General features: G+C 45.2%; 1 protein-coding gene across 1 annotated transcript in view; it reads right to left on the reverse strand.

The window, feature by feature from the left end:
- MARCHF5 (membrane associated ring-CH-type finger 5) overlaps positions 1-26,559 on the reverse strand; it is a 104,991-nt gene that overhangs the window by 17,956 nt on the left and 60,476 nt on the right. The window contains exons 2-3 of the mRNA XM_068258172.1: positions 25,668-25,870; positions 6,891-7,021 (exon numbers count right to left, since the gene is read on the reverse strand). Coding sequence (XP_068114273.1) covers positions 6,891-7,021; positions 25,668-25,870 — 334 coding nt within the window. The remainder of the gene's footprint in view (positions 1-6,890; positions 7,022-25,667; positions 25,871-26,559) is intronic.

The raw sequence follows: 26,559 nt of genomic DNA on the forward strand, positions 1-26,559 counted from the left end.
ACTGTCATAGTCCAGCTGCTTGTGAGTCAGGCTGGTATAAAGATGGAGACTGAGGCAAACACACAACCCACAAAGGGCAAGGTGAAGTCACTGTGTCAGGTTACAGAATGCAACGAAAAGTAATGGCAGTTTGCAGGCAGTATGTGGTGCCTTCATCAGAACATACAGTAGAGATCCGGTTATTCGGAGCCCAACTAACCTGCAGTCTCAACCAACCAGAACAAATCTCCAGCAGTACTCAAAGTGGTGAAGGCCAACTTCTTCTGACAGAAATGACATTAACCACTTCCGTACCTTAAGGAGCAGAGACTGCTGGCACGGTAAAACGTCGCCTCCCGATGAACCACTGGTCACGACGCTGCCCCATCGCCACAGGCCCCTCTCTTTCTCTCTGACGGCAGAGGGCTGGCGGCCGGTCAGGAGCCGCTTTCATTGGCTCCTAACGCTGTCTATCAATGGGAGCCAATGTGATTGGCTCTCTGTGATCACGGGGTCAGGAGCCAATGAAAGCGGCTCCTGATCTGCTTACAGAGCTTTGCCATCTTATAGACGGCAGAGTGAGCGAATTGCGGCGGGTACAAAGCGGCGAGAATGGCGGTAACGGCGTGGTAGCGCGATTAAGTGCGACGTTGAATCTACATCCAGTCAGGGTCGCTGCAGCACCTGCTGGACATAAATTCATACTGCGTTGGTCCAGAACCAGTTGAAGTGAACCGGAGGTGAAAATAAACTGATGAGATAAACCATATTTATCCTCCTACTCCTAGAAATGACTGCTTTAAGTATCCCAGGGTTTTCTTTTGTATTTAAACATTTACAAAGTAGGTTGAAGGTTTACTGTCTGGAATCAGTGGCAGCCTATTAAGCATCCCAGTGTTAGAATACATGAACTATTGACGTTTTACATCTCTCCGCTGAGCTCAGATGTTGTATTTTGCCAGAAAAACTTTTATGGCTGTAATTTACTTATCGTGATCTTTACTACATTTCCGACAAGACAGAATCTGTTACTTCCATGCCTAGAAATTAACTCTTTCAGGCAGAAAAATAAAACAAGTAAAACAGCCAGGTTATTAATGTGTTTTGCACTGTACATACACCTGTTTACCTCATGTCACATGTCGCCTCAGGGACACATTAAAGAGGAGCTGTCAGCCATACTATCTCAGAAAACAAAAAACACATATATAAGTAGATAAATACTTGCTCTACTTACATAACACATGTATTGCACTGTCCATGTTTTGATTTTAGTGATTTTTCTAGTGTGAAAAAATAGAAAATCCTTCCTAGGATTCTCCATTTTAACGGTTTTTATTGTGAAACCAATCCCGATGTCATTTCCTTCCTTGCTCTCCTCTGCCTCATTGTGTATGCATTCCCCGCCCTCCTCCCAGTCTTCAGGCACTCCCACCCAGCTCTGCAATAGAAAGTGCATCGTCTCAGCCTGGGAAATATTGGCGAATCAGAGAGGAACAGAGGTGTAGGAGGGGAAAACAGGAGGGAAAGTGGCTTCAGCCAATCAGGCTGCATTAGTTAATTCTGATGGGAAAGTCAAGAAGCAAAAAAGGACAACCCAGCATGCCCTGCAACTTCCTTTGTGCAGCAATGTACCAAAAAAAGTCAGGTAAACTGGGGAATGATCATTTATCAACAAGAAAAGTAATTGTGATTTTTAACTTTTGGATTGCCTGGTTAGCATCCTCATTACTTGATTTTTTTATTTTATGCCCGACAGTTACACTTCTGCTTGTCACAGCCCAGGACTCAGGGCAGGGCAAACCCTGGTGAAGAATATTCTGCCAGGGTTTAGCAGGGCTCTAAGCAAAACTGGTTGTAGCACTACAAACACACACCCATGCTCATAGCAGCTTTCTGATCTGCGCCATTTCAGACAAGGGTAGCTGAATTTAGAAGAAGCTGAATTGTGTCATACATCTGCAATCCCAGACATATGGCTCTTCACCAGGATGTATAATGAAGCACTGGAGAGTGATAAATACTTAACGGGCTGCCAGAACCTAACAAAGCATCAGGAACACAAGCCATGCAGCCGCCGCCGCCTCCTCCGAGCCATCTCCGTCAGTAATCAGTTATATATTTGGAATGCAAATACACACAACAGGAACCCCGCAGAAACTGGCAGAAAATCAAAGTCAACATTGACATAATTAGCACAGATGTTAATTAACAATGATAATCATGGTTAGCATTTTCTTTTTATATTTTGATTACTCATTAGCTGGAAGGAAAAAAAAAAAAAAGTCATCTTTTAAACAAAGAAAATTTATGGTTTGTACGGTGCGGCTACGAACGCAGTTGATGGTTTTTAAGCCGCCGTATAAACAGAGAAATTCTCATTAGTCAGGTCTGCCTCTTGTGGCGCCGGATATCAGGTGATGGACGGGGCTGCCGTCTGCTGGCTGGCACACGGCTGGGTGTGATGGAGCTAGGCTAACACATAGGAGGCGGCTGGTGACACAGAGTGACAAATACTCCGATGACAATGACATAAGTATGTTATGACCAAGAGAGTACATACTAACATACAGTAATAATATAGCTATAGGAAGCGTTTCCAATGCTGAAACCAGGATATTAAACATAAAAGTAGGTGGTATCCTGAAAAATGTACTGCATTCTACTCTTCGTCATTTAGGTTCCTTTTTAATATACCACAGTACTTTGCAGAGTACAGTATTGGCCACAGATTAGGGCAATCACACCAATGCTACCCTTCAGTTGGCTGGAGCCTGTTGGCATAACTCTCTCGCTCCAGTCATGCTAAATATTGTAGCTGACAACACAACAGTAGCATGATTGGATTCTAGCTGTACACAGCATTTAAGGAAGGGATAATACGGCCTCCAGGTAAACCTACTCTCGAGCCTGGGGCCCTCTAAATCACTGGCAAATTAAGCAAGTCAATGGAGGGGAAACCACTGGCAATCTTGCAGCATTTTTGGAGTGATTGTGCTCCAATACACGAGATAAAGTGCTGTAAATTCACTTTTGAATCGCCTTTCAAAAGTGATTTTGCAGCGACATTGTAGCCAATTTTGCACATTGAGGCCGGTTTTACATTACAAACTGGCAGTGTGGATGCCACTCTGCCGAAAATGGTACTTCAGGGAATACTACGCAGTTTTCCTCATCTGGTATTGTGCCAAGCAGGAAGTGACGTGCCCTTGCCGTCACTTCCTGCTTCAGTGTATGCGGAAGTGCATGGAAGCGTTTTGTAAAAATAACCTTTCGCACGTATGTGCGCCACCATGCCGGTAAGATCCACGCATCGCCATAGACTAACATGACCTTCAGGCAGATGCAGATCGTGCAGAAGACTCGCAATAAGGACCTGCGATGGGGATGCGGCAAAAACGTCACTTCTGCCGCGCCGTAACGCAGAAGTATGGAAGTCTTCATAGACATTCACTGCACGGCGGTGAGGTGAAGCAAAAATACCACAACGCCCGGGGTGAAAGGGCCCCAAAGTTTAACCTACTTGCCTGCTCTCTCGATGTCCGAATTCCAGTGCATAGCCCCGCCCCCTAGCACAGGTGGTCATCAGCGCGTCGTTAATAGGAGGTAAAGACTGCTTATGACCTCATGAGCTGGGGGTGAGGTTATGAAAGTTGGTGAAAATTAACCTGGGGGGGGGGGGGAACCAGCAAGTATTTTAGACTTTATTTCGACAAGTTACACACACAAGAAAAACACAACAAATCGGAAGCACTGTACAATTGCATGTAGTAAACTGCACAGTGCTTCCAAACACTAGAAAAATTGCGCCGCCGATCGCCTCATGCTTATAGACGCCATTATGTATCACAATGTGAACATTTATTGGTTCAAGCAGGGGTTTGTGGGTAACCAAGGCTGTGACTAGAGATGGACTGAACTGCTGGTAGCTGGCCATGGATATATTTCTGCTTTTCTGAAGACCGTTCAAGTCATATGGATAAAATAAGTCATCAGCGCGCTTCAAATCAATGTAACAGGAGGCCAAAAATATCAGTTACTTCAATTATTACGGTAGATCCTAATTAAAAAGCAGCATTATTCCCCCACTTCCTTGGCAGCACTCCGTTCTCGCTCGTATTCTATGGCCGTAAGGGCAGACTGGCGCTCTGGCACATCGGAGGATCGGGCACAGCTGCCTGCAAACAGATGTGAATTCTAAAACTTTAACGTTTCACATCCACTGATTACATCCTAAGAGAACAAAACAAAAGAGTGGCTAATGATACCGCAGGGAGATCTAACACACACACACACTCGCTTGTTACTTCCCTGTGCTTTGTGAGGCAGCGGCTGCGCTGACATCTTCAAACCGATAATTAAAATGCATCTTATCTAAAAAAAAAAAAAAAAAAAAAAACAGAAAAAGGCTCCCCGGCCTCACACACAATGGGGGGCTCGCCTTCTCGCACCCTCCGCGCACTGACACAAACTGCTACGTGGCAAAAAAATGTAATAGTAAAGATTATAAAAGACACTTGTACATAAACTATTTACAGTAAACCCAAAAATAGCAATAGAGAGGGGAATAAAAAACCCCAAATCAGTTTCTGCCGTCCCATAGCGTTCACATCCCTACCCCATAACCGCCACGTATTCTGTATGCTGCACTAAAACCACAGCAAATCATGATAATAAGGACCTGGATTACAGGCTGCCGCTCCTGCTGTGTTTTATAACTTGCTCAGGTGGAATACTGCCACAGTCAGGCTCAGTTCCCACTTATGCAAGACCAGCGGGAGTGGACAGTGTGATGTCCGCTCCAACAGTCCAGCTACAATCCGGGGCAGATGTGTTACCACCATAGACTATATATGGGGAACGCATCCGCCTGCCTGGGATTATCACAGACTGCACAGTGAGGTGTGCTTACTACAACAGATCCCGCGGATCCATTGCAGAATGACAAGCATGAACAGCCTCCTAGTTACAAAAAAATGAAGCCGAAAAATATTCACACAATTTCAAAAATTTCACCCTTTATCGTTTTAATAAAAAGTGCTACTGTAGAAAAAAAAAAGTTGGGCTATTTCTCCCATTTACCACAAAATTAAAATTCTGTCCCTGGCACAGTGTTAATGACATAAAGATGTTTTTTCCCTATAGTGTGTACTTTTCACCTTGAACGGAGATACTGGTAAAAATTAGGGAGGGAAGGTTAAAGGAGGAAGGCTATTTTGTAGAGGTCTTGAAAGTTGGCGTGGTGAATCATGATATTTTTATGTAATAGTTTTCTTTTACAAATACTTTTATTGACGAAAGCAATAATCATTACAACTGTGCCAATGGATATTTACATTGAAATTTTCAGAAAAAAAAAGCAGAAGATTTGTAGTCAACAATAGTAAATATATAGTTTGATATTTATCTCAGTTGCGGTGTCTATTATAATAGTATGTTTTATAAAACAACAAGTGATAACTGAACACATAAACAATGTCTAGTGTATGCATTCTAAGGGATATTCTGAATCCAGCAACCATCTTTTATGTAATAGTTTTCATTGCATCCCCATTTTTAAAGTTTCACTGTTAAATTTCCCCATTTGACCTGTGACCCCCCTGCCTTACACATCTTCCTGGTGGTTTAGTTGTCCCCCGCAGGCTTCTCTTGTGGACTAGTGGTACCACATACATTTCCCTGGTGATCTAAGGGTCCCTCATAGGTTTCCCTGGTGTTCTAGTGTCCCCATAATCTTCCCTGGTGTTTAGTGGTTCCCCATATATTTCCCTAGTGTCATGTGGTCCCTATAAGCTTCCATGGTGTCTAGTGGGGTCCCCCTCTAGCCCTAGTGCAGAGATTGAAAGCAAGAAGTGAAATAAATGATCCATATTCCCTAGTTAACTCCAATAATGACCAGCTCCACACTGCTCAAGACTGCTTCCAGCCTGGCACTGCTGCAAGTACCAGGTCTTGGTTTGATGACATCATCAACTGGGGCCCAACAGGAGTGTCAGCGCTATGCTGAATGCCATCCTGAATGGAAGAGAGATGATCATCGGGGAAACGAGGAGAGGGAAGAGACATTCCTCTTCTGTGGCATGTTTAGAGATTACTACGATCACTGGTGATCACGCGATCAGAAGCCAATCAGGATGACTCCTGATCTGTGAGGGGAGATGTCAAATGACAGAAGAATCTCCTCAGTCCGGTGCACACGATCGTGGCAGGAGTAGGTGGACCTAAGCCTACTGAAATCTACACCCTGACAGAGAAAGGACGACATAAACGGCGTAGATTTCAGTAGCCTGTGTCTGCAACTGGTTAAGCAAAACTAAGGGCCCATTTCCACTAGCCACGGTACTGCAGCTAATAAAAGTCAATGGAAGTTTCCATTGGCGTGAATTTACGTTCACGATGCGACAAAAATTTTGGTTAGCATGCTGCAGTTTTCCACAGCACGCATCCGATTCCCATTCTAGCATTATTAAGCCACCACCACATCTCATCACACTGCGAACAGAACCACCCATGGCTGGCTGCAATGATAGCACCGCCGCAATGCGGCCAGTGGAAATAGGCCCTTATTGTCTCGCGTTTGAAACAGGGTCACTAAAAAAGTACATTTACTTTAAAACAAAAGTGTATAGCATTTCCTGTTAAAAGAACAAAGAACATTTAGCTATCCCTTTTCATTTTGCAGAAACAGCTTTATTGCTAAATATATAAATATTGTGCATGTTTTCACTAAGTGCATTACTTAACATAAAATTGCCAGCTTTGGCATACTTTCTAAATATACAACAAGATGCTGGGAATGGTCTTCCAGTACAACGCGGCCTGAGATGATCAACACTCAAGTGAAAGACAGATGATAGTACTGGTGGTTAGAGAGATCCCGGAGAGACATCGTGGATAATAATCTGACTTGCCTGCATTACAGTCACTGCTCCATACGTAACGGCCGTCCAATAAATCGAGCCGACCATGATTCCGGCAGCAGCAAAGGGGCAGGCTTTAGAGATCAGTCGGTCGGCAAGGTCCAACATGTACACCACAGGACCTGGAAGAGAGGCGGTACAAACTGCTTAATTTCATGTAGAGAAAAAAAAAAAGAAAACGTAGTCTGTTTTAATGAGGTCACGTACTTAACCTGTGATGAAAAATAAGAATGAAAGTTAAATACTTACCTCAGTAGTGGGAAACCTCTAGATTTACCAGAGGATTCTCCAATCCAACTAGAGCCCACTGCTGCTGCTCAAGTCCATGTATTGCACATGTGTGGGTACAGTCTGCGCATGCCCTTAACCGCTGAGTGGTACCTGGAGTCTGAGGTTTCAATAAACTGAGGAGTCGGATGATTTTTTTTTAATCAAATACATAGCCTTTAGATTAAGGCGTCAAAGTTGAAGAGTGAGTTAGTGGCTTCATAAACTGAGGAGTTGAATGATTTTTTACGGACTCCATAGACCTGGGTGGCAGCCCACGACCTATCCCAGTTCCTGGATTAAGCATACAACTCTTTGCGGACCAAGCTACACTCCAGAAGTGGAGAACCTTTCGCCTGGTCACCCCTGCCTTGCTAAGAAAACACTCACTACAAGTGGGGATTCCCTTGCCATCTCATCTTTACATTAAACGGGAGACAAAAATCTGCAAAGTCAGTTGAGGAGGGCAAGGAACAGAGCCCACACAGGAGAGACCATAACCTCATCAATACTGGTGGTGCACCACTCGGTCAAGGGAACCAGCTACAGCCTCATCTACACCACCATGGAAACTTGAAGTCGTATGAATAGGATGCTCTTGGAACCTAAGGATCCTGTAGATTTGCTTTTTTGCTTTTGTCAAAGGCCTAAATCCTTCTGGGATTGACTTACAGTAGTATGGATGCTATGGGAGTATCTTCCTGCAGCATGTCACTTGTAGTCATCTACTTTTCTGTTTAAATTTGCAGAGCTCTTATGCATGGAGGCTGGTAAGCTCGCTGCATGAATTTTAGACGCCAACTGTCCTACCTGGATGGATCTAACCTGCATACCATGACATTGAGGCTTTGTTCACATCTAAAATCAAAATCGCTGAAGCCAGCGATTTTCAGAATTTTTAGTTTAATAGAGGCACGCAGACGAGAGTGAATCCTCCATTTTTAACGTATAATTTTTTTATAATAAAGAAACCATTCTTTTGCCATTGTACCTCTAGGGCTGGTCCATTGTGACCTTCAGTGTTTAATCCCTGGTACCCATTCGGTGAGTGGGCTATTGATAGGGTTAAAGCAAATCTGAAGCAAAAAAAACAAAAAACTAATGATATGATGAATTGTATGTGTGTAGTACAGAACAGATAATGAATAAATCGTTAACTTGGGAGAAAAAAAAAAAAAGGTCTCATTTTTATTTCCAGTTATATACGGTAGCTTTTTTTTTTTTTTTTTTAGTAACTTTGCATCATTCTGTCACATTTGCAGTTTTTAAGACCACACTGAGTTTTGAGCTATAAAACAAAGCAGAATAATTACCCTTTGAACTTTCCTGCAGTTACACCTCATCTCAAGCTGTCTGTCACGGTTTCTTGGCTATTTAAGTGCTTCAGAAAACAGGACTGTATTCCACCCAAGTTGGTCGAAGAGCTCAGAGAAGCTGTTTTGCATAGATAAGAACTGAAGTTTTAAAACTCTTCCTGTACTTCCTGTAATATGAGACTCTTCTTTGTTACTAATGTTCTACTTCTTAGCTGTACTACACACACAATCAATTATCTCATAAGTTTATTTTTATTCAGGTTTGCTTTAAATAAATGTGGAACCTTCCAAAGGCCTAATGATATTACTTTTATTATATCCTGATACATAAAAGTGTAAAATTGAAAGACGGTAAACTTTCTTTTTCTTACTACTGCAACTTAAATTGCACCCAAGAGGCATGTTCCAATCTAAAGGACATGCCCGTGTCCCTTCCATGCAGTTCTCCACGACCCGTGCACTAACCGCAGCTCCCCCCCCCCCCCAGATTGTAGCGGCAAGGAGCCTGTCAGCTATCCTAGAGGGGAAGGGGCATCATGTGTCATGTAGGCCATCCTACTGGCTCTCCTCTGCTTTTCATCTGCCCCCTTTTCCTCCTCCCTGTGCTCCCTGCTCTCTCTCTGGGCAGCGTTGTGACCCCAAAGGTCACAAAAGTGAAAGTAGTTGCTGGTGGAAAAACGGAGCAACGTGGAACATGGAGAAGCCGCTCAATCTTCTCGAGGAAGAACACGGCTTCTGGTAAGTACGTTTATTTAACTTTACTCAGGTTCTCTTTGACTTCTTGCCGACCGCTCTACGCCGATTGGCGTGAACGCGGCGGCAGCCCCAGGACCACTCCACACCGGTTGGCGTGAACAGCTTTCAATGGGGCTAGCAGAATATCGTCAGCGCCGATGCACGCGCATCTCCGCTTTGAAGGCAGAGCGGAGTCTTTAATCTTCCAGCGCTGATAGCCGCTCGGAGACTGTTAGACGACAAAACCGCCGTCTATAAACATTGTACAGCGCTGCGATCTTCAGCAGCGCTGTACTGGGCACAGCTGTGTGACGCGGCTGTCCCCCTGGGACACAGGAGATTGATCGGCTGAAGCCTACGACAGCTGATCGCCGTGATTGGCTGGCTGGGGGAAGGAGGGATTTAAGAAAAGAAAAATAAAGAGTAACATTTATTTAAAGAAAAACAAATATTTATTAAAAAAAAAAAAAAAAAACACTGGGGGAGCGTTCAGACCCCACCAACAGAAGAGAGAGCTCTGTTGGTGGGGAGAAAAGGGGGGGGGGGGGGGTGTGAGTGAACCACTTGTGTGCTGAGTTGTGCGGCCCTGCAGCGAGCCCTTAAAGCTGCAGTGGGCCAATTTAAGAAAAATGGCCTGGGCTTTAGGGGGGTTTAACACCGCGGTCTTTAAGTGGTTAAGCGACACGTGTATGAAATTAATCCGGAGTTCTTCCTTAGTACAGAAATACAACCAGACATCGGTTGAGGTTGATAAGATGGAAGTCTTGTAGACAAGACATAATTTATTCAGAACGAGTACATCTGACAGTGTATTCTGCATAGACCAGCCTGACAAACGACAAACACGCCGGAACACCGCTTAGTGCCGTCCCAGCAGACCTGACCTCAGATCTAAAGAAGTGACTTTGGCACTAGAGAGCTCATGGATGGCCGCTGATGTACTCTGACGTGAGGTCTCCTAAGATTTCCATTTTTATCTTTTAGTCAATAAACAGAGGAGGCTCTGTGAACATTTCCTAGCATATATCTGGTATTCAAATACACTCTGTTCCAGCAGGAAGGTCACATGAAAGATACAAGCGGATGAAAAAAGTTCATAATCCGGAGATTGACATTTCAGCTCAACGAAAAGCAACCAGACAAAGCAACGCCACAAAACTGTTATCACTAGGTGGCTGACTGTACCTCCCAATAGTCCAGAGGGCCTCATGTCCATCCAGAAAAAACTAAATGAAAGTGAACCTGACAGAGTGATATGGCCATATTTGTTTCCTTTTAAAGTGTAACTGTCGGGCATAAAATCAATTCTTTATTTTTAGCTGGTAAACAAGTAATAAGGATGCTAACCAGGCAATCCAAACTTAAAATCACTATTACTTTTCTTGTTGATCCCCAGTTTAGTGACTCTTAACTGGTACATCTACCGCACAAAGGAAGTTGCAGGGCATGCTGGGTTGTCCTTTTTTGCTTCTCTACTTTCCTTCAGACTTAACTAATGCAGCCTGATTGGCTGAAGCCTCTTTCCCTCCTGTTTTCCCCTCCCACACACCTCTGTTCCTCACTGATTGGCCAATATTTCTCATGCTGAGACAATGCACTTTCTATAGTGGAGGGCGGGCAATGCATACACAATCAGGCAGAGGAGAGTAAGGGAGAAAATGACATCAGGATTGGCTACAAAAAAGCCTCACTTCAACTGGGAAATGCTAAGAAGGATTTCTCTTTTTACTGTAGAAAAATCACTAAAATCAAAACTTGGACAGTGCAATAGATATGTAAGTAGAGCAAGTATTTACTTATATATGTGGTTTGTTTCTGAGATAGTATGGCCGACAGCTCCTCTTTAAACAATACCAGTTGCCTGGGTACCCGGTTGATCTATTTGGCTGCAGTAGTGTCTATCACACCAGAAACAAGCATGTAGAAAATTTTGTCAGATCTGACAAGGTCAGAAACACCTGATCTGCTGCATGCTTGTTCAGGGTCTGTGGATAAAAGTATTAGAGGCAGATGATCAGCAGGATAGCCAGGCAACTGGTATTGCTTAAAAGGATATAAATATGGAAGTCTCCATTTCCCTCATTTCAGTTATCCTGTAAAGTTGGTGATAATCATGAATGTTTGTGAAGTGTTCACGGCTCTAAAATTATACTGCATGAATACAAACTTGGCTAAAAATGCCATGAACACTTGCTTCTCTGCATCAGGGTAGGGTCTGTGAAGGAGACAGCTCCTGCTCCGTTAGGACTCAGGGTACTGCAGTCTGCACTAACAGTTCTCCAGTGTCACATTCAGAATCAGAAAGTCATGTGACTGATTTACATAGAACGCTAGCCTGAGGAATGCTTTTTCATTCAACCCCTCCTGCATGATAAAACTGCTATGTATTTATGATACACGGCATCTCCGGAAGAAGCAAAGATAGGCACTAGGCAGTCAATAACCTTTTCAGAAATAGCCATTACACTGACAAGATGGTTAGAGATGTACACAAGGCAACTGCAAAACCAGCAGCACAGAGACCATGTTTATAACGGAGTACTTTTCTTTACACTAAACCTTAAAGGGAAGGTTCAGGGACTATCCGAAAAAAATAAAAATCCCCATCCACTTACCTGGGGCTTCCTCCAGCCCGTGGCAGGCAGGAGGTGCCCTCGGCGCCGCTCCGCAGGCTCCCGGTGGTCTCCGGTGGCGCGCCCGACCTGGCCAGGCCGGCGGCCAGGTCGGGCCTCTTTTGCGCTCCATTGTGCGTTCCACGCCGGCGCTCTGACGTCATCGGACGTCCTCCGGGCTGTACTGCGCAGGCGCAGTAGTTCTGCGCATGCGCAGTACAGCCCGGAGGACGTCCGATGACGTCAGCGCGCCGGCGTGGGACGCAGAAGTGCCGGGCCTTGGAGCGCAGAAGAGCCCGACCTGGCCGCCGGCCTGGCCAGGTCGGGCGCGCCACCGGAGACCACCGGGAGCCTGCGGAGCGGCGCCGAGGGCACCTCCTGCCTGCCACGGGCTGGAGGAAGCCCCAGTTAAGTGGATGGGGATTTTTATTTTTTTCGTATAGTCCCTGAACCTTCCCTTTAAGGGCTGGTTCAGACGGGCGTTTTTGTGGCATTTAACGCAGCGTTTCAGACGCAGCGTTTTTTGGGATCTACTGCCATCCCATGCAAGTGAATGGGAGCGTTTAGAGCTGGCTTTTGCAGGCTTTCATGAAAGCCTGGCAGTAGATACCAGCGTTGCGTCTAGTCTCAAAAGCAACATGCTGCTTTCAGAGGCAGTAAACGCGAGGAAACAATAGCAGAGACCAGAACTGCTAGCATTGAACGCTTTTCAAAAGCCTTCAAAAGCTAGCTTTTAAACGCTGGCGTTTGAACGCAATGCCAAGCAAAAGCTCAGCAGACGCCCGTGTGAACAAGCCCTAAAGGACTTACGAGGCGAAATAGTCCTAAAAAGTTAAATACCTGTACGAAATATCAATGCACGGAGGGCGCCGTCCGCGCCGTTCTGCCAGGTCCCCGCATCTCAATGTGCCCCCCCCCGGCCGGTCCCGACCCCACAGCCCGGGTCGGGCTCTCATTCCTCCACTAAGATGGCCGCCGGAGCTGGCCGTGGCTGCGCAGTCCGCATATGCGCGAGTGCGGCTGCGCAACTCTAGGGCCTTCCCCCCGATCCACGCAACAGGAGACTGCCTATAGCGTGGATCGGGGGGGGGGGGGGGGAGGCCCTAGAGCTGCGCAGCCGCACTCGCGCAAATGCGGACTGCGCAGCCGCGGCCAGCTGCAGCGGCCATCTTAGTGGAGGAATGAGAGCGCGACCCGGGCTGTGGGGTCGGGACCGGCCGGGGGGGGCACATTGAGATGCGGGGACCCGGCGGAACGGCACGGAGGGCGCCCTCCGTGCATTGATATTTCATACAGGTAATTAACTTTTTTGGACTATTTAGCCTCGTAAGTCCTTTAAGGGAGAACTCTGGGCTGAGAAAAGGAAAATAATGAAAAGGATGTGACAGCGTATTGAAATAAATTCCCTTTCTGCTACTTTGCCTGCTATAAATATTCTAAAGTTTGAAATAAGCTAATGGATTGGAGGGATTGAAAGGCCACAACTACCTCCCATCCCTGTGATACAGAAACGCCACTACAACTACAAAAAGAGGCTTCTGAGCTGTGAATAAGGCAGTCAGCTGTGACAGAATAGGTAGCAAAGAAGCAAATATGATCCGCTGATATCCAAGACAGGCGGACGCTCTGCTTTCCTCCTTGGGAAAGAACTTGTGGCCATGTTTCCGAAAGGCCGCCAAAGCTCTTTATAAAACCTTCGCCTGCATTGCCGCGGCCCGCCCACAATTAGGCCGCAGATCTGCAGCTGGGGGTGGGACTCAGCAACACAGATGGGCACGGCCAGAGCAGTGGCCGAGATTTTGAAAAAAAAACCTCAATTCCAAGGGAGGGGGTACGGAGCGCAACTGCCTGGAGGAATTCTGGCCAATCAGGTAAGTATATAGCTCTGGGGCCCCACCCCTGTACCAGAGCCAGTCATGAGAGGCTATGGGCCATATGCAATTTACTTTTTCTCCAAAGTTTTCTCCTTGATGAGATTTTCACACCTTGTCATCAAATGCCTTTCAAGCCATCAGCAAACAACAAAATACTCAAAAGAAATGTAATAGTACTTTTTCACCAACATTTGGGTACTTTTTAAATGAAAAGTTCGTTTAAAGAGAAGATGAAATTTATCTCTTAGTAGATAACTCAGGTGAAAAAGTTAATTGCATATGGCCCCATGTCTCTTACTTAAAAAGAGACACTGTAGCATCAAAAACATCCCCTGGAGGGTACACACCTCGGGTGGGGGAAGCCTCCGGATCCTAATGAGGCTTCCCATGCCGTCCTCTGTCCCACGGGGGTCTCGCTGCAGCCCTCCGAATAGCCGGCGACAGACCCGACTGTCAATTCAATATTTACCTTTGCTGGCTCCAGTTCCAGCTCGGAGACTTGCGCCTGCGCAGTAGAGCAGACCCGACGGCGATCGGGTATTTCCGCCTACTTCGGAGCCAACAGCCATCAGAGCGCCTGCGCAGGAGCCGGGAAGGTAAATATTGACGTCACCGCTGTACGGAGGGCTGCAGCGAGACCCCCGAGGGACAGAGGATGGCGTGGGAAGCCTCATTAGGATCCTGAGGCTTCCCCCACCCGAGGCGAGTACCCCCCAGGGGACGTTTTGACGTTACAGATTCTCTTTAAAGAGAAACCGTGACCAAGAATTGAACTTCATCTCAATCAGTAGCTGATACCCCCTTTCCCATAAGAAATCTTTTCCTTTTCTCAAACGGATCATCAGGGACATCTGTATGGCTGATATTGTGGGTAAATCCCTTCGACAGTGTGAGGTCATCGCCTCACAGCACTGAGGTCCTGACATCACACAGTGGGAGCCTTGTTGCCTTGTGGGAAATAATAGTTTCCAACTGCCAAAACAACAAGCAGCAGCTACTTCCAGTGACATCACCTACCAGCAGTAAAAATGTCAACATGTGATAAATGTCAGAAAGTAAATCAGGGAGAGGAAAGATTTTATAAGTAAACACTGACTAAATAATTTATTCATAATTATTGTAAAAATTAAGCACTTTATTGCATTATTTTCACTCGAGTTCCTCTTTAAGATATTCTTTCAGGGGCAGTTAGTAACATGGCCATGTATTCTGTAAACTACGGTTGAAGAGGTCGGTAATCTATAAATAGTAATAACAAGTTAAAGGGAACCTGTACTGAGTAAAATTATATAAAATAAACAGGAGGTACCTTCAAATGAACATTACATAGTTACCTTGCCATCAGTTCCTCTCAGAAACTCACTATTTTCTTCTGACAATAATCCCTTCCAGTTCTGACAACATTTTGTTGGAATTGAAATATATCAGTTGTGAGTCAGTTATTTATCAGTTGCTGTCAGTTATAGCTGAGAGGACAACTGATGTGCCAGGTAATGCCCATGTTTCCCTATGGCTCAAGTGGGCGATGTTACAGTTTAACAGTGTGCTGACCAGGAAGATGTTATAGGGTAATGGCCATTTTCAAAATGGAGGATGGAGAATTCCCTTGATCACAGTGGACAAACAGGACGCGGGAAAAAAAGAAAGATTGAGGAGTAGACTACACGGGGGGTAAGTATGACTTGTGTATGTATATTTTGAATTTTAATTTTCAGTTCAGATTTCCTTTAATATTGGTACTGGGTTGACCACAAAATGAGATCCCGCCATAGACCACAATGTAAATTGCGGCTATGGAGTGACAAATGATTCAAACGGATGCCGAGGTTCAGCTTTTATATATCCAACCTGCGGCGGCACATGTGTAGCTGAGTAATGGTATTAGCTAGATTATATTAGATACTGAAACTTATGGCAGCAGCTGGCGCCCAAATTAACAGTCGCCATTATGAAATGTATGCTAGTAAAAATAACACAAGAGGAACAAGCAGACACACTTCGGATTGTGTTGACATGCAGTCAGAATGGAGAGATAGGACTCTTCAGTGTATTTCACTCCCGGCCCACTCATTTCTCTCGGCCTAATGAAACAAACAACATTGCGTTCCATATGTGAGGTAACTGGGGGGGGGGGGGAGGTTTTCTTTCATTTTCTCTGCCATGTATGGTGCCTGATTAGCTGCCTGGCTATACTATTGTACAGCATCTCTAGAATGACAGAAGGCATTCTGACCAATTTAATTGCCTGTGTTTTTCATACTCTGAAGGATGCTATGGATTGCTGATGGCAGAGAGCCAGGAGAAGCTGGAGACCAGAATTACCGTATATTCTGGCGTATAAGACGACAGAGTAGAAGACGAAGCCCCAACTTTTCCAGTCCTCTCTGTATAAGACTACCCCTTCTCCAACGCACACCAAATAATAATAATAAAAAAAAAAACATAATATACTGTTGCTATGTATGAACAGATACTGGTGCTGTACTGTATGTAGTACCCAGTATATAGGCAATTGAGTGGTTGGATTGGTCAACTCTCCTTGTCTGTTTATCAGAGCGGTATGGAAGAATAGATCATGCTGTGCCCATAAAACACGCCTCTTTCAGCCTTCTGCCCCACCCTTGTATCCTATTTACCTCCTCCTCTGCCTCTCAGATCTCGCACATGTGCGCCTGCACCACTTCATTACATTCCTCCGCAACGAGATCTGAGAGCCGGTAACTGAATATCACCCGGCATCAATGACACCCAGCGTATAAGACAACCCCTGACTTTTCCGAAGATTTTCAAGGGTTAAAAAGTAGTCTTATACGCTGGAATATACAGTACTAAGATTTCTATTTCTATTTTGGGAGAAAGGATACAGGAAGAGTACTGTAATATTGCAAAGCTGCTTAGAAGAGCAATTTTGAATACTGCCTACCTGACATGCCATGCCCAGGGGTGTAACTATAGGGAAGCAGAACCTGCGATCACAGGGGGGCCCAGAACTGTGGAGGGCCCACAACAACTAACCTTCCCCTCCTCGGATACAGGGGTCCAGTCTCTAGATCATGTGTTTATGTGACAACAGTTGTTATGGGTGTGAAGATCATGAAGGCCTCTGGATGATGAGCTCTAAGGCACCAAGGGGAGGCAAGGTAAGGGGTGTGAACATGGGGGGGGGGGGGGGGCGGATCATCAATGTTTTGCTGGGGGGTCCCGATAAAAGTAGTTACGCCACTGGCCATGCTAACTAAGTATTTAAGTTTCACTCCCTTCCACCTCCACCTATTGTAGCAACAACAGATGAGGCGTGGGAGGCGACCAGAGAGATGACAGGGAAAGGATAAATTAGAGGTGTATGGGTAGGTGAGGGGCAGAAAAGGGTGGATAAGTAGGTCAGATTCAGGAAAGATGACATGAAGGGGGTTTGGAGGTAGAAGGACAGATATGATGGTAGTGAGTAGTAGTGACAAAGGAAAGAGGGATAGAAGAGGAGTGGGTGGATAGAAGAGAGTGTGCATGGGCGGGAGTCAGGAGAGATGACAGGGATGGTAAGATGACAAGTGCATGGGAAGGGGAGGGTCATAAATGATAAGGGTAGGTGGGTCCAGTAGAAAATAAACAAACATGGTGGAGGGTGACGAGTTTGGCACCTGAAACGGAGAGAAGATAATCTTTACTGCAGCAGAGGACACAGCTGGATCAGAGAGTAGGATGGGTGCAGATCCAGGGGATGTTGCATGCCAGCCTATAGGACTGTGGGTCACGTGGAAAGAAGTGATCACATGTTCTGGGCCAGATGTATTCACAAACAGGAAAGGCCAGGCTCATTCCCAAGGTGCTTGGATAGACTGTATTAGGGGGCATGCTAAAGAGACATGGCAAATCTTACAAACATACTCTTATTAAGATTTTGCACTTTATGAAAAATCTGCTAAGGCTAAGAAATTGAGACAGTAATCAAATAATGTTTACAAAAGGAGAATGTTCTGTATCTTAGTTTACAAAGCAGTACAACAATTTGATCCTCACAAAGCAGTGAAGGTACCTATTAAGGCAATGTTAAGAGTCAGCTGCCTTAGACTGCTTCCCATTTGCTTCTTTCTGTTTAGATCGGAGCAGACCAGTACAGTCACCGCTCTGCTTTCATGACGCGTTCCCAGGCGGATGCGTTGTACCACCGGTGGCTATGGGCATTGCATCCGCTCGCCTGGAGAAAAAGGAGCCGGTCAGGACTCTGCGTTTCGTTTGCCACATCCTATTTTTAACAATAGGATGCACTTCCTGCATTGCTTGGAGCGGCAAGAAAAAAAAATAAATAAAAAAGGTGCATTTTCGCAGCAAGTGGGAACCAAGCTTTGCACAAACTGTTGCAGAAATTTGTACATAAAGATTCTCCACCCTAAACCGCATTAGTAGCACTTTCATTGCCAATTGTGAAAAAGCTGTTGTGCATATGAACTTGTTAGGCCACGCTGCTATGCTGTTGACCCCCACACAGAGCACCAAATATAGGCTGCCCCGAGTAAAGAATCTAAAAGACTAATAATGGTCTCCATCAGAGTACTCCACAAGGGTCAGTGGGCTGCCCTCCTTGCAGCTGAACAGAATGAAAGTAGTCAGCAAGGACTCTGGGATTGCTTCATTAGTAGCACAGGTGAGTCTGCAGTGGGAAGAAGCAAAGAAAAGCAGTATCGTTGAAAAAACAGGCACCATATCAGGACAGATGGCAGACTAGACAAGGTCAGTAAGCAGGCTAAGGTCAAGACAGGTGGGCTTAAAAAGGCCAATTCAGTATCTGAGCAAGGGTCAAGGCAAGCAGCAAACCGGCCAAATATTGTCTGTAACCTAAACTAATGTCCAGCGCTGCGTAATATGTTGGTGCTTTATAAACACAATAAATAAATAAAATAAGTCTGTATTCAAAAAAGGGTCATGGCAGGTGATAGTCAAGAGAAAGTCAGAAGACAAGAAGAGGTCTGCAGAAGACAGAACAAAGCTCAGACAAGCCACGTCATAACAGTAAAATGTCACTTGCAGCACCAGAGCACTGTCACTTAGAGCAAGCTACACTGAAGAAACAGTACTGAGTGCAGTCAAAGGAGGCCTTAAATCATTTACACCCAATTTCCTGCCCATATGCATGCTGCATCTCACAGTGATATATGGGGGTAGGTCCATGCATCAATGTGTCTATTAGAGGCTACCGAAGACTGCACAAATGCCGGGCTTCAGCAGTGGAGGGTGACATGCACATACTAACACACAGACACTGACTACAGGTACTGTAACAGAATTAACAGGAGTATGTACTTGACCAGAAGATTGCATATGCTGCAAGACAGAATGTCAACTGCTGAGACAGAGAGAGGGGATTGCATGTGGTCAATACTCGTACAGCTGAACATACAGGCAGCAGCACAAGTACAGGGCAGCAAGGGGTGTGTTTAGGAGTGGGTTTGAATGGTGGAGATGAAATGAAATTAGGATTGTGGGTAGAAGTGAGTATATGTAGCTGCTGTGGACGTACTGTGGCGATAAACATCACAACAACTAAGCTAATATCTTTGAACAACAAGTCAAGGGTCTTCTGTTTCTCCATATGGAAATATATTAGTCAAATGTTGGGATCAAGTAGTGGTACATTTTCCAGAGATGCCAGTATCAAAAGGTGTCTTAAAGGACAACTGAAGTGAGAAAAGCATGGAGGCTGCCATATTTATATCCTTTTAAACAATACCGGTTTGCCTGGCAGCCCTGCTGGTCTATTTGGCTGCAGTAGTGTCTGAATCCCACCAGATACAACCATGCAGCTAATCTTGTCAGATCTGACGATAATGTCAGAAACACCTGCATGCTTGTTCATGGTCTATGGCTAAAAGTATTAGAGGCAGAGGAGCAGCAGGATAGCCAGGCAACTGGTATTGCTTACAAGGAAATAAATACAGCAGCCTCCATCTACCTCTCAATTCAATTGTCCTTTAACACCTAAAAATAGTCAAGGAAGCTGCCTAACACCTGCCTACATACTTCCATTTGTCCTTCTAAAATTCTGCATCCAAATCAAAAGGGGACATTCATTACTCAAGCAACGTACTGAAAAGAATGATGTTGGGGGTGGAGAAGTAATGATTTCACCCTCTCAGTCAAACCTCCATCACACAGAGAGATAGAAGCTTGCAGGGAGGTACTGGTTTGTGTAACAATGTAAAAGGTTCAGGCATCACATACAGGACGGCTAGTACAACATTTAGCTTAGTTACCCAGTAAATAAGGCCGCTGGTTTTTATTTTTGTATTTGGGGGTTCCAGATCCGCATTAAAGCAGAACATTCATAGCAAAGAGTCTCATTTTTTTATTTTCAGTTAGGTTTATTTTTTAATAACGTCATATTTGCAGTTTAGAAACCACATTGTCTTTTAAGCTATGAAAACATTAATAATGACCATTTGAACTCTCCTGCAGTAAAACCTTATCGCAAGCAGTCTCTCACTGTTTCTTGGCTGTTTAAGTGCTTTAGAAAACAGGACTGTATTTGAGCCAAATGAGTTGAATACCTCAGAGAAGCTCTTTTGCATAGATATCAACTGAAGTTTTTCTTAGAGGAACTCAAACGAAAATAATTTAATAAAAAATTGCTTCATTTTTACAATTATGATGTATAAATGATTTAGTCAGTGTTTGCCCATTGAAAAATCTTTCCTCTCCCTGATTTACATTCTATGCAAGAAAGAGTGTTGGAGGCTGGCACTTCCAAAAGTAGAAAAGCTCTTTATTGAAGCATTAAAAACAGTGGTAATACAGCTGTATTACCACTGTTTTTAATGCTTCAATAAAGAGCTTTTCTACTTTTGGAAGTGCCAGCCTCCAACACTCTTTCTTGCATGGATTGGATCTGACGGTGTGAGGATCCCCTGAGGCTTGGGCACCCTTTTCCCTGTGTACAGCGAGTGCCACTCTTTTTATCAGCATCTATACCTGATTTACATTCTGACATTTATCACATGGTGACGTCAGTGGAAGTAGAAGCTGCTTGCATTTTTGGCCGTTGGAGACAGCTGTAAACAGCTGTTATTTCCCACAATGCAACAAGGCTCCCACAGTGTGATGTCAGAACCTTGGCCGTGATATCACACTGTGGGAGGGGTTACACCACAATATCAGCCATACAGAGCCCCCTGATGATCCGTTTGATAAAAGGAAAAGATTTCTCATGGGAAAGGGGGCATCAGCTACTGATTGGGATGAAGTTCAATCCTTGGTTACGGTTTCTCTTTAACTCTACCTGTACTGGAAAACAATAGGAGACTCTTCTTTGCTACTAATGTTCTATTTCTGTACTAGCTGTACTACACATACAATTGTTTATCTCATAAGTTTATTTTCGCTTCAGGTTTGCTGTAAAGCACCCAAGTTCCCCCTTCCTCACCTAGCAGGAAAGCAGGTGCAGCAGGAAAGAAAGCTCCACTCATACAAGTCAATCAATGGAAGCTTACTGTCTTGTGCTGTAAGCAAACTACACCACCATTCGGCAGAAATAAGACACAAAGAAAGGCCACTGACATCATCACGTCATGGAATAACATCTCTCCCACTCCATACAGGAAATATAGAAGTGCTACTTGTATTCAGAGATTTCAATAGTACTTCAGGAATTCCTTCTGTCTAATCAAGAAGCTGAATATTCTTCTAAATAAATCATCTCAAAACATCCTCATCACCAACTCCACAGAATGAGTCACTTGGAGGCAGCATTAGCCTGTTTTGAGTTCAGCTCTAGGATATCAGCAGCTGGAACATTCCCCAAGGCAGCAGCCCTCATCTGCACCCTCAGTGTGAATGCAGTCAGTGATGTAACTGCAGGGAGCCGACAATTCACATTAATCACATAGAAATAGATCTGAAAAGGTAGCTGCTATCTACTTAATGCAATATAAATAAAAGGGAAAAAAAAACACCCAAATGTACCAAGCACATCTGTAATACATACAAACTCTGGATTTCAATGAAGTGTTAAGTGTATCTGTAAGAGAAATAAAAAGCCATTGGGGGGTACTCACCTCAGGAAAAGGGAAGACTCTGGATTCTAAAGAGGCCTCCTCCATCCTCCGCAGCAGAAGCCTCCTTGTCAGTAGCTTGTTGGCAAGCGCACTACAACAGGCTCTCCAATTGAGCTCTGGCGGAAATAGCCGAGCCAGATCGAGTCTGCTCTACTGCGCAGGTGCAGACGCCTTGTGCCTCTGCAATAGAGCAGACCCAACTGGGCGTGACTATTTCCCGAGTGGGAAGCTGCAAGAGTGCCTGCTCACCGTGGCCAATAGCTTATCACTTTTTCCATCCAGAGGTCCCAGCACAGGATTGGGCTGGCCAAGGACAGGGGGGGGGGGGCCTCACTAGGATCCAGAGGCTTCCCCCTTCTGAGGTAAGTTCCCCCAGGGGCACTTTTTTCCTTACAGATTTTCTTTAAGTTGTGTGGTTGTTTGAATACGGGTTTCCTTATTGGGAAACCTGGATATTGCTGTGCACAACACTTCAGCACTGCTATGAGCGGAGAGAGTTACCGAGTTGCGTTGCAAGTCGCACTTCAGGTGACTTTGATGCTTCCTCATTCTGGCTTGAATCACTGGAGTCATGTTCAAAGTGACTTGGAGTGCAACTCCATAAACTGTCTTGTGATGAAGCTGAACTGCCCTTTACGACATTGGTCTCAATTCACTAAGACCATGCTGGAGATAAGGCAAGAGAAAAGTTACCACCACACAGTGAGAGAGTTATCTTATTTCTTCATTCCTTAAAGGGAACCTTAACTGAGAGGGATATTGATGTTTCCTTTTAAACAATACCAGTTGCCTGGCAGCCCTGCTGATCTCTTTGGCTGCAATTGTGGCTGAATCACACCAGCTAATCCAGTGTGACTTTAGTCAGAGTACCAGATCTGCATGCTTGTTCAGGGGCTATGGCTAAAAGTATTAGAGGCACAGGATCAGCAGGAGAGTCAGGCAACTGGTATTATTTCAAAAGGAAAAATCCATATCCTTTCAGTTTAGGTTCCCTTTAAGTTACCCCCTCTGCGGTCAAGTTAACCCCTCTGCGGTCAAGTTAACCCCTCTGCGGTCAAGTTAACCCCTCTGCGGTCAAGTTACCTCCTCTGTAGTTCTTTTCAGAATTCTGGAGTTATTTTAAGGATTGGAGAGTTAACTTTAGAGATCTCACCTTAAGTTAAAGAGAACCTGTATCAAAAAAAAGTTCCCCTGGGGGGGTACTCACCTCGGGAGGGGGAAGCCTCAGGGTCCCAATGAGGCTTCCCCCACTCCTGTAGCTGCAGGCAATCCAGCGCTGGCTCCCCCTGAAGTGTCCCGGAATCCTCCCTCGACAAGCCTGATAAGTGCTGATTTATTTACCTCCCCTGGCTCCAGAGGGGGCGCTGTTGCGGCTCTCCGCATCGGAGATAAGCGAAAATAGCCGATCTCTGTCGGGTCCGCTCTACTGCGCAGGAGACTTGCACTTGCGCAATAGAGCGGCCCGATGGAGATCGGCTATCGGCTGGAGCCAGGGAGGTAAATATTTACATCGCCGCCGTTCCGGGAGGATTTTCGCCGCTGCCGTGGGATCGAGGAGGACGGGGGAAGCCTCAATAGAATCTGGAGGCTTCCCCCACCCAAGGTGAGTACCCCCAGGGGAGGTTTTCTTTAAAGACAGAACAGTTAACTTTAGGTTTGCCTCATCACCATGGTGATAACTCTACAAACGTTAAAGACAGGAGATACGCTTAGTGAATTGAGGCCACTATCTGGATTTCTGAATAAGGAAACCCAGATTCAAACAACATCACTAGTGTTAAACAAGGATCTGCAGAGAAAACAACAATGAAAAAAGTGCTTAATTTTAACAATAATTATTTATAAATCATTAAGTGTGTTTGCCCATTGTAAAATCTGTCCTCTCCCCAATTTACATTCTGAAATTTATCACATGGTGACATTTTTACTGCTGGCAGGTGCTGTCTGTGGAAGCAGATGCTGCTACTTTTGAAGTTGGAAACAGCTGTTATTTCCCACAATGCAACAAGGCTCCCACAGTGTGATGTCAGTACTTAGGTGCTGACATCACACTGTGGGTGAGGTTTCACCACAATATCAGCCATACAGATTCACCCCCCCCCCCCCCCCCCCCCGGTGATCTGTCTGGGAAAAGGTAAAGACTTCCCATGAGAAAGGAGATATCAGCCATTGATTGGGATGAAGTTCAATAATTGGCTACAGTTCCTCTTAAGGCTCAGTTCGCAATAAAACTGGCCCAGCCGGAGTAGTAACACATTCCCTAGTATATATATATACTAGCGTCAATACAGCAGGGATGCCGGCCAGAGTGGAGGGGAGCACCGATCATCGGGGGAACGGCAGGAAGGTGTGAGTGGATCCTCTTTTTTCCCCCTACCACCGCAGCTCTGTAAGTGATCACTATGATCCCCCGGCGATGATAGTGATCATGTGATCAGCAGGCATACGCGATGGCTGCTGATCACTAAGGGGAGATGTCAGCTGTCATGACAGCTTAATCTCCCCTCTCCGGTGCGCACGATCGCGTCGGGACGGTTCCTTAGCGCGGAAGTTAAATCAACGTCCAGTAAGGGCGGAAGCACCACCTGCTGGACGTAGGTTCAACCTTCGTCGGTCCCCAAAAGGTTAAAGTGGATACGAGATAAACTTTTACTTATTGCAGAATTGTGTTCCTTTCATATAGTTTATAGGGCATTCCTCAAGCCAAATACTTTTTTTTGTTTTAATACTCTAATTCCCTATAAACTAAACAAGCCTCGCCCACAGCTCCTTTTGTGCCTAGGCACTGTAGCAAGGGCTTATGGGAGCTCAGCCTGGGCAGGATTTCAGAGGCAGAGGGGAGGAGGGAGGAAGAGAGGGGACTGAATTTACACACAGGCAAGCTGATAGCATCTCCAGCCCTCAGCCTGTGACAATGTGACAAACAGAACATGGCTGCCCTCATTGTATGACAGGAATAAATAATCAAACTTTTGAAGCTGTTTACAGCTAGATTTGCTGTGTAAACTATCTAAACTTTAGATAAGATATATAGACAAGTGTCTTATTATAGTTCGTTTTTCATCTCGGATCCGCTTTAAAGGATTAAAAGGTGCATGTAAGTATATGTGGCTTAGAAAAACACTGAAGGAAAGGCTTTCGATTGCTTTGGAAATTTTCTTTTACTTGAATACAGCCTCCTGAGCATTGAGGCCCTCTGAGGCCTCTTTTACGCCTTAGCAGTGTAGTGATCACACAGCGGGGAGCCTGCCATCCAGGGCTGTGGAAACTGTACAAAAATCATCTGAATCCGACTCGGTTAATGAAACCACCGACTCAGACTCCAGGTACCCAAAATTGCTCAGACTCCGACTCCTTACTCAAATTTTTACAAAGGCTATGGATTTGGTAAACTTCTCAGTTTATTGAAACCACCGACTCAGACTCCCATCATACCCAAAATTGCTCCGACTCCTTGACTCCGACTCCACAGCCCTGCTGCCATCACATCACAGCACCACAGAAATCAGCCTTCCTATGACCCAGTGCCATGATGCAGTGACAGCGTCAGAAGCATACCACCGCCCCGCGCTCAGAGACCTACTCCCCCCGGGCAGAAAGTACATCACTAGGATTGCCATTGGTCCACGCATGTGTGCTGCGCTCCCATCACGCACACTTGCTGCATCACGCATTGACTTGCATTGCTGCATTATCCATGTGGCAGGCTTTGCGTCGATTTGGATACATCTGGCACATGGCGTGAAGTGTGCAAGTCTCCATAGACTCACTTGTGGCGGGGTGTTCCAGCGCGCAAGAGTAAAAGGGGCCTGAAATGGGACAGAGACTGCTGCATGTGGTTATATCCAAGTGCCTCTCACTCCAGGATCAAAGATGCATTTGTTTGTTTGTTTTTTACACTTTAGCGGTGCCCACTTACCAAGATTTGGGAACTCTATCAGATATTCGGCATTGCACTGCGGGCACGCCACCCGGGCTGTGCTGTTCCCTCTCTGCTTCTCGTCTACCCATCTCTGGAGACAAGCCTGATGCACCCACTTGGTAGATCCTCTGCAGCGACACGGTCTCACCCATTCCGCTGTCCTGTCATCTTCATCTGTGGCGAAACACACCCAACAGCTCCTAGAAATGTAAAAACCAAAGTGTTTAGCAATGGCTTTCAATCAAACATGTAACATTCTGTGTGTAATTCTTGGAACTATTTATCTGCTGCTCCCTTTTTACGATTCAGCTCAGTCTTCCTCTATATCCTCGCATGAAATGTTCTCACGTCCTCTGGTCACCCATCACCGATTTAAAGGACAGCTGAAGTGAGAGGGATATTTCTTTTTTTTTTTTTTAAACTAACATTATAGTGGCAACAGTGTGGCGGCAAACATGCTGGTTGCATCAGAATTCAGAGAGTCTCACATTTTTGAAGACTGCCCTTAGAACCGGTTTGCTTTGAAGGACAAGTGAAGTGAAAAGAATATGGAGACTGCCATATTTATTTCCTTTTAAACAATAACAGTTGCCTGGCTGTCCTGCTGATTGATTCAGGCATCAGTAGTGTCTGAATCAGACACCTGAAACAAGCATGCAGCAAATCCTGTCAAACTCAGGTCAAATACCTGATCTGCATGCTTGTTCAGGGTCTATGACTAAAAGTATTAGAGGAAGAGGATGAGCAGGACAGTCAGGCAATGTTTAAAAGGAGATAAATATGTCAGCGTCCATATTCATCTCACTTCAGGTGTCCTTTAACACTGTACCTGAGATGAAAAAAGCAGTATTTATACTTACCTGGGGCTTCTTACAGCCGCTGTACGTCA

The sequence above is a fragment of the Hyperolius riggenbachi genome, chromosome 10 (genome assembly GCF_040937935.1).
Source record: "Hyperolius riggenbachi isolate aHypRig1 chromosome 10, aHypRig1.pri, whole genome shotgun sequence".
Lineage (NCBI taxonomy): Eukaryota > Metazoa > Chordata > Amphibia > Anura > Hyperoliidae > Hyperolius > Hyperolius riggenbachi.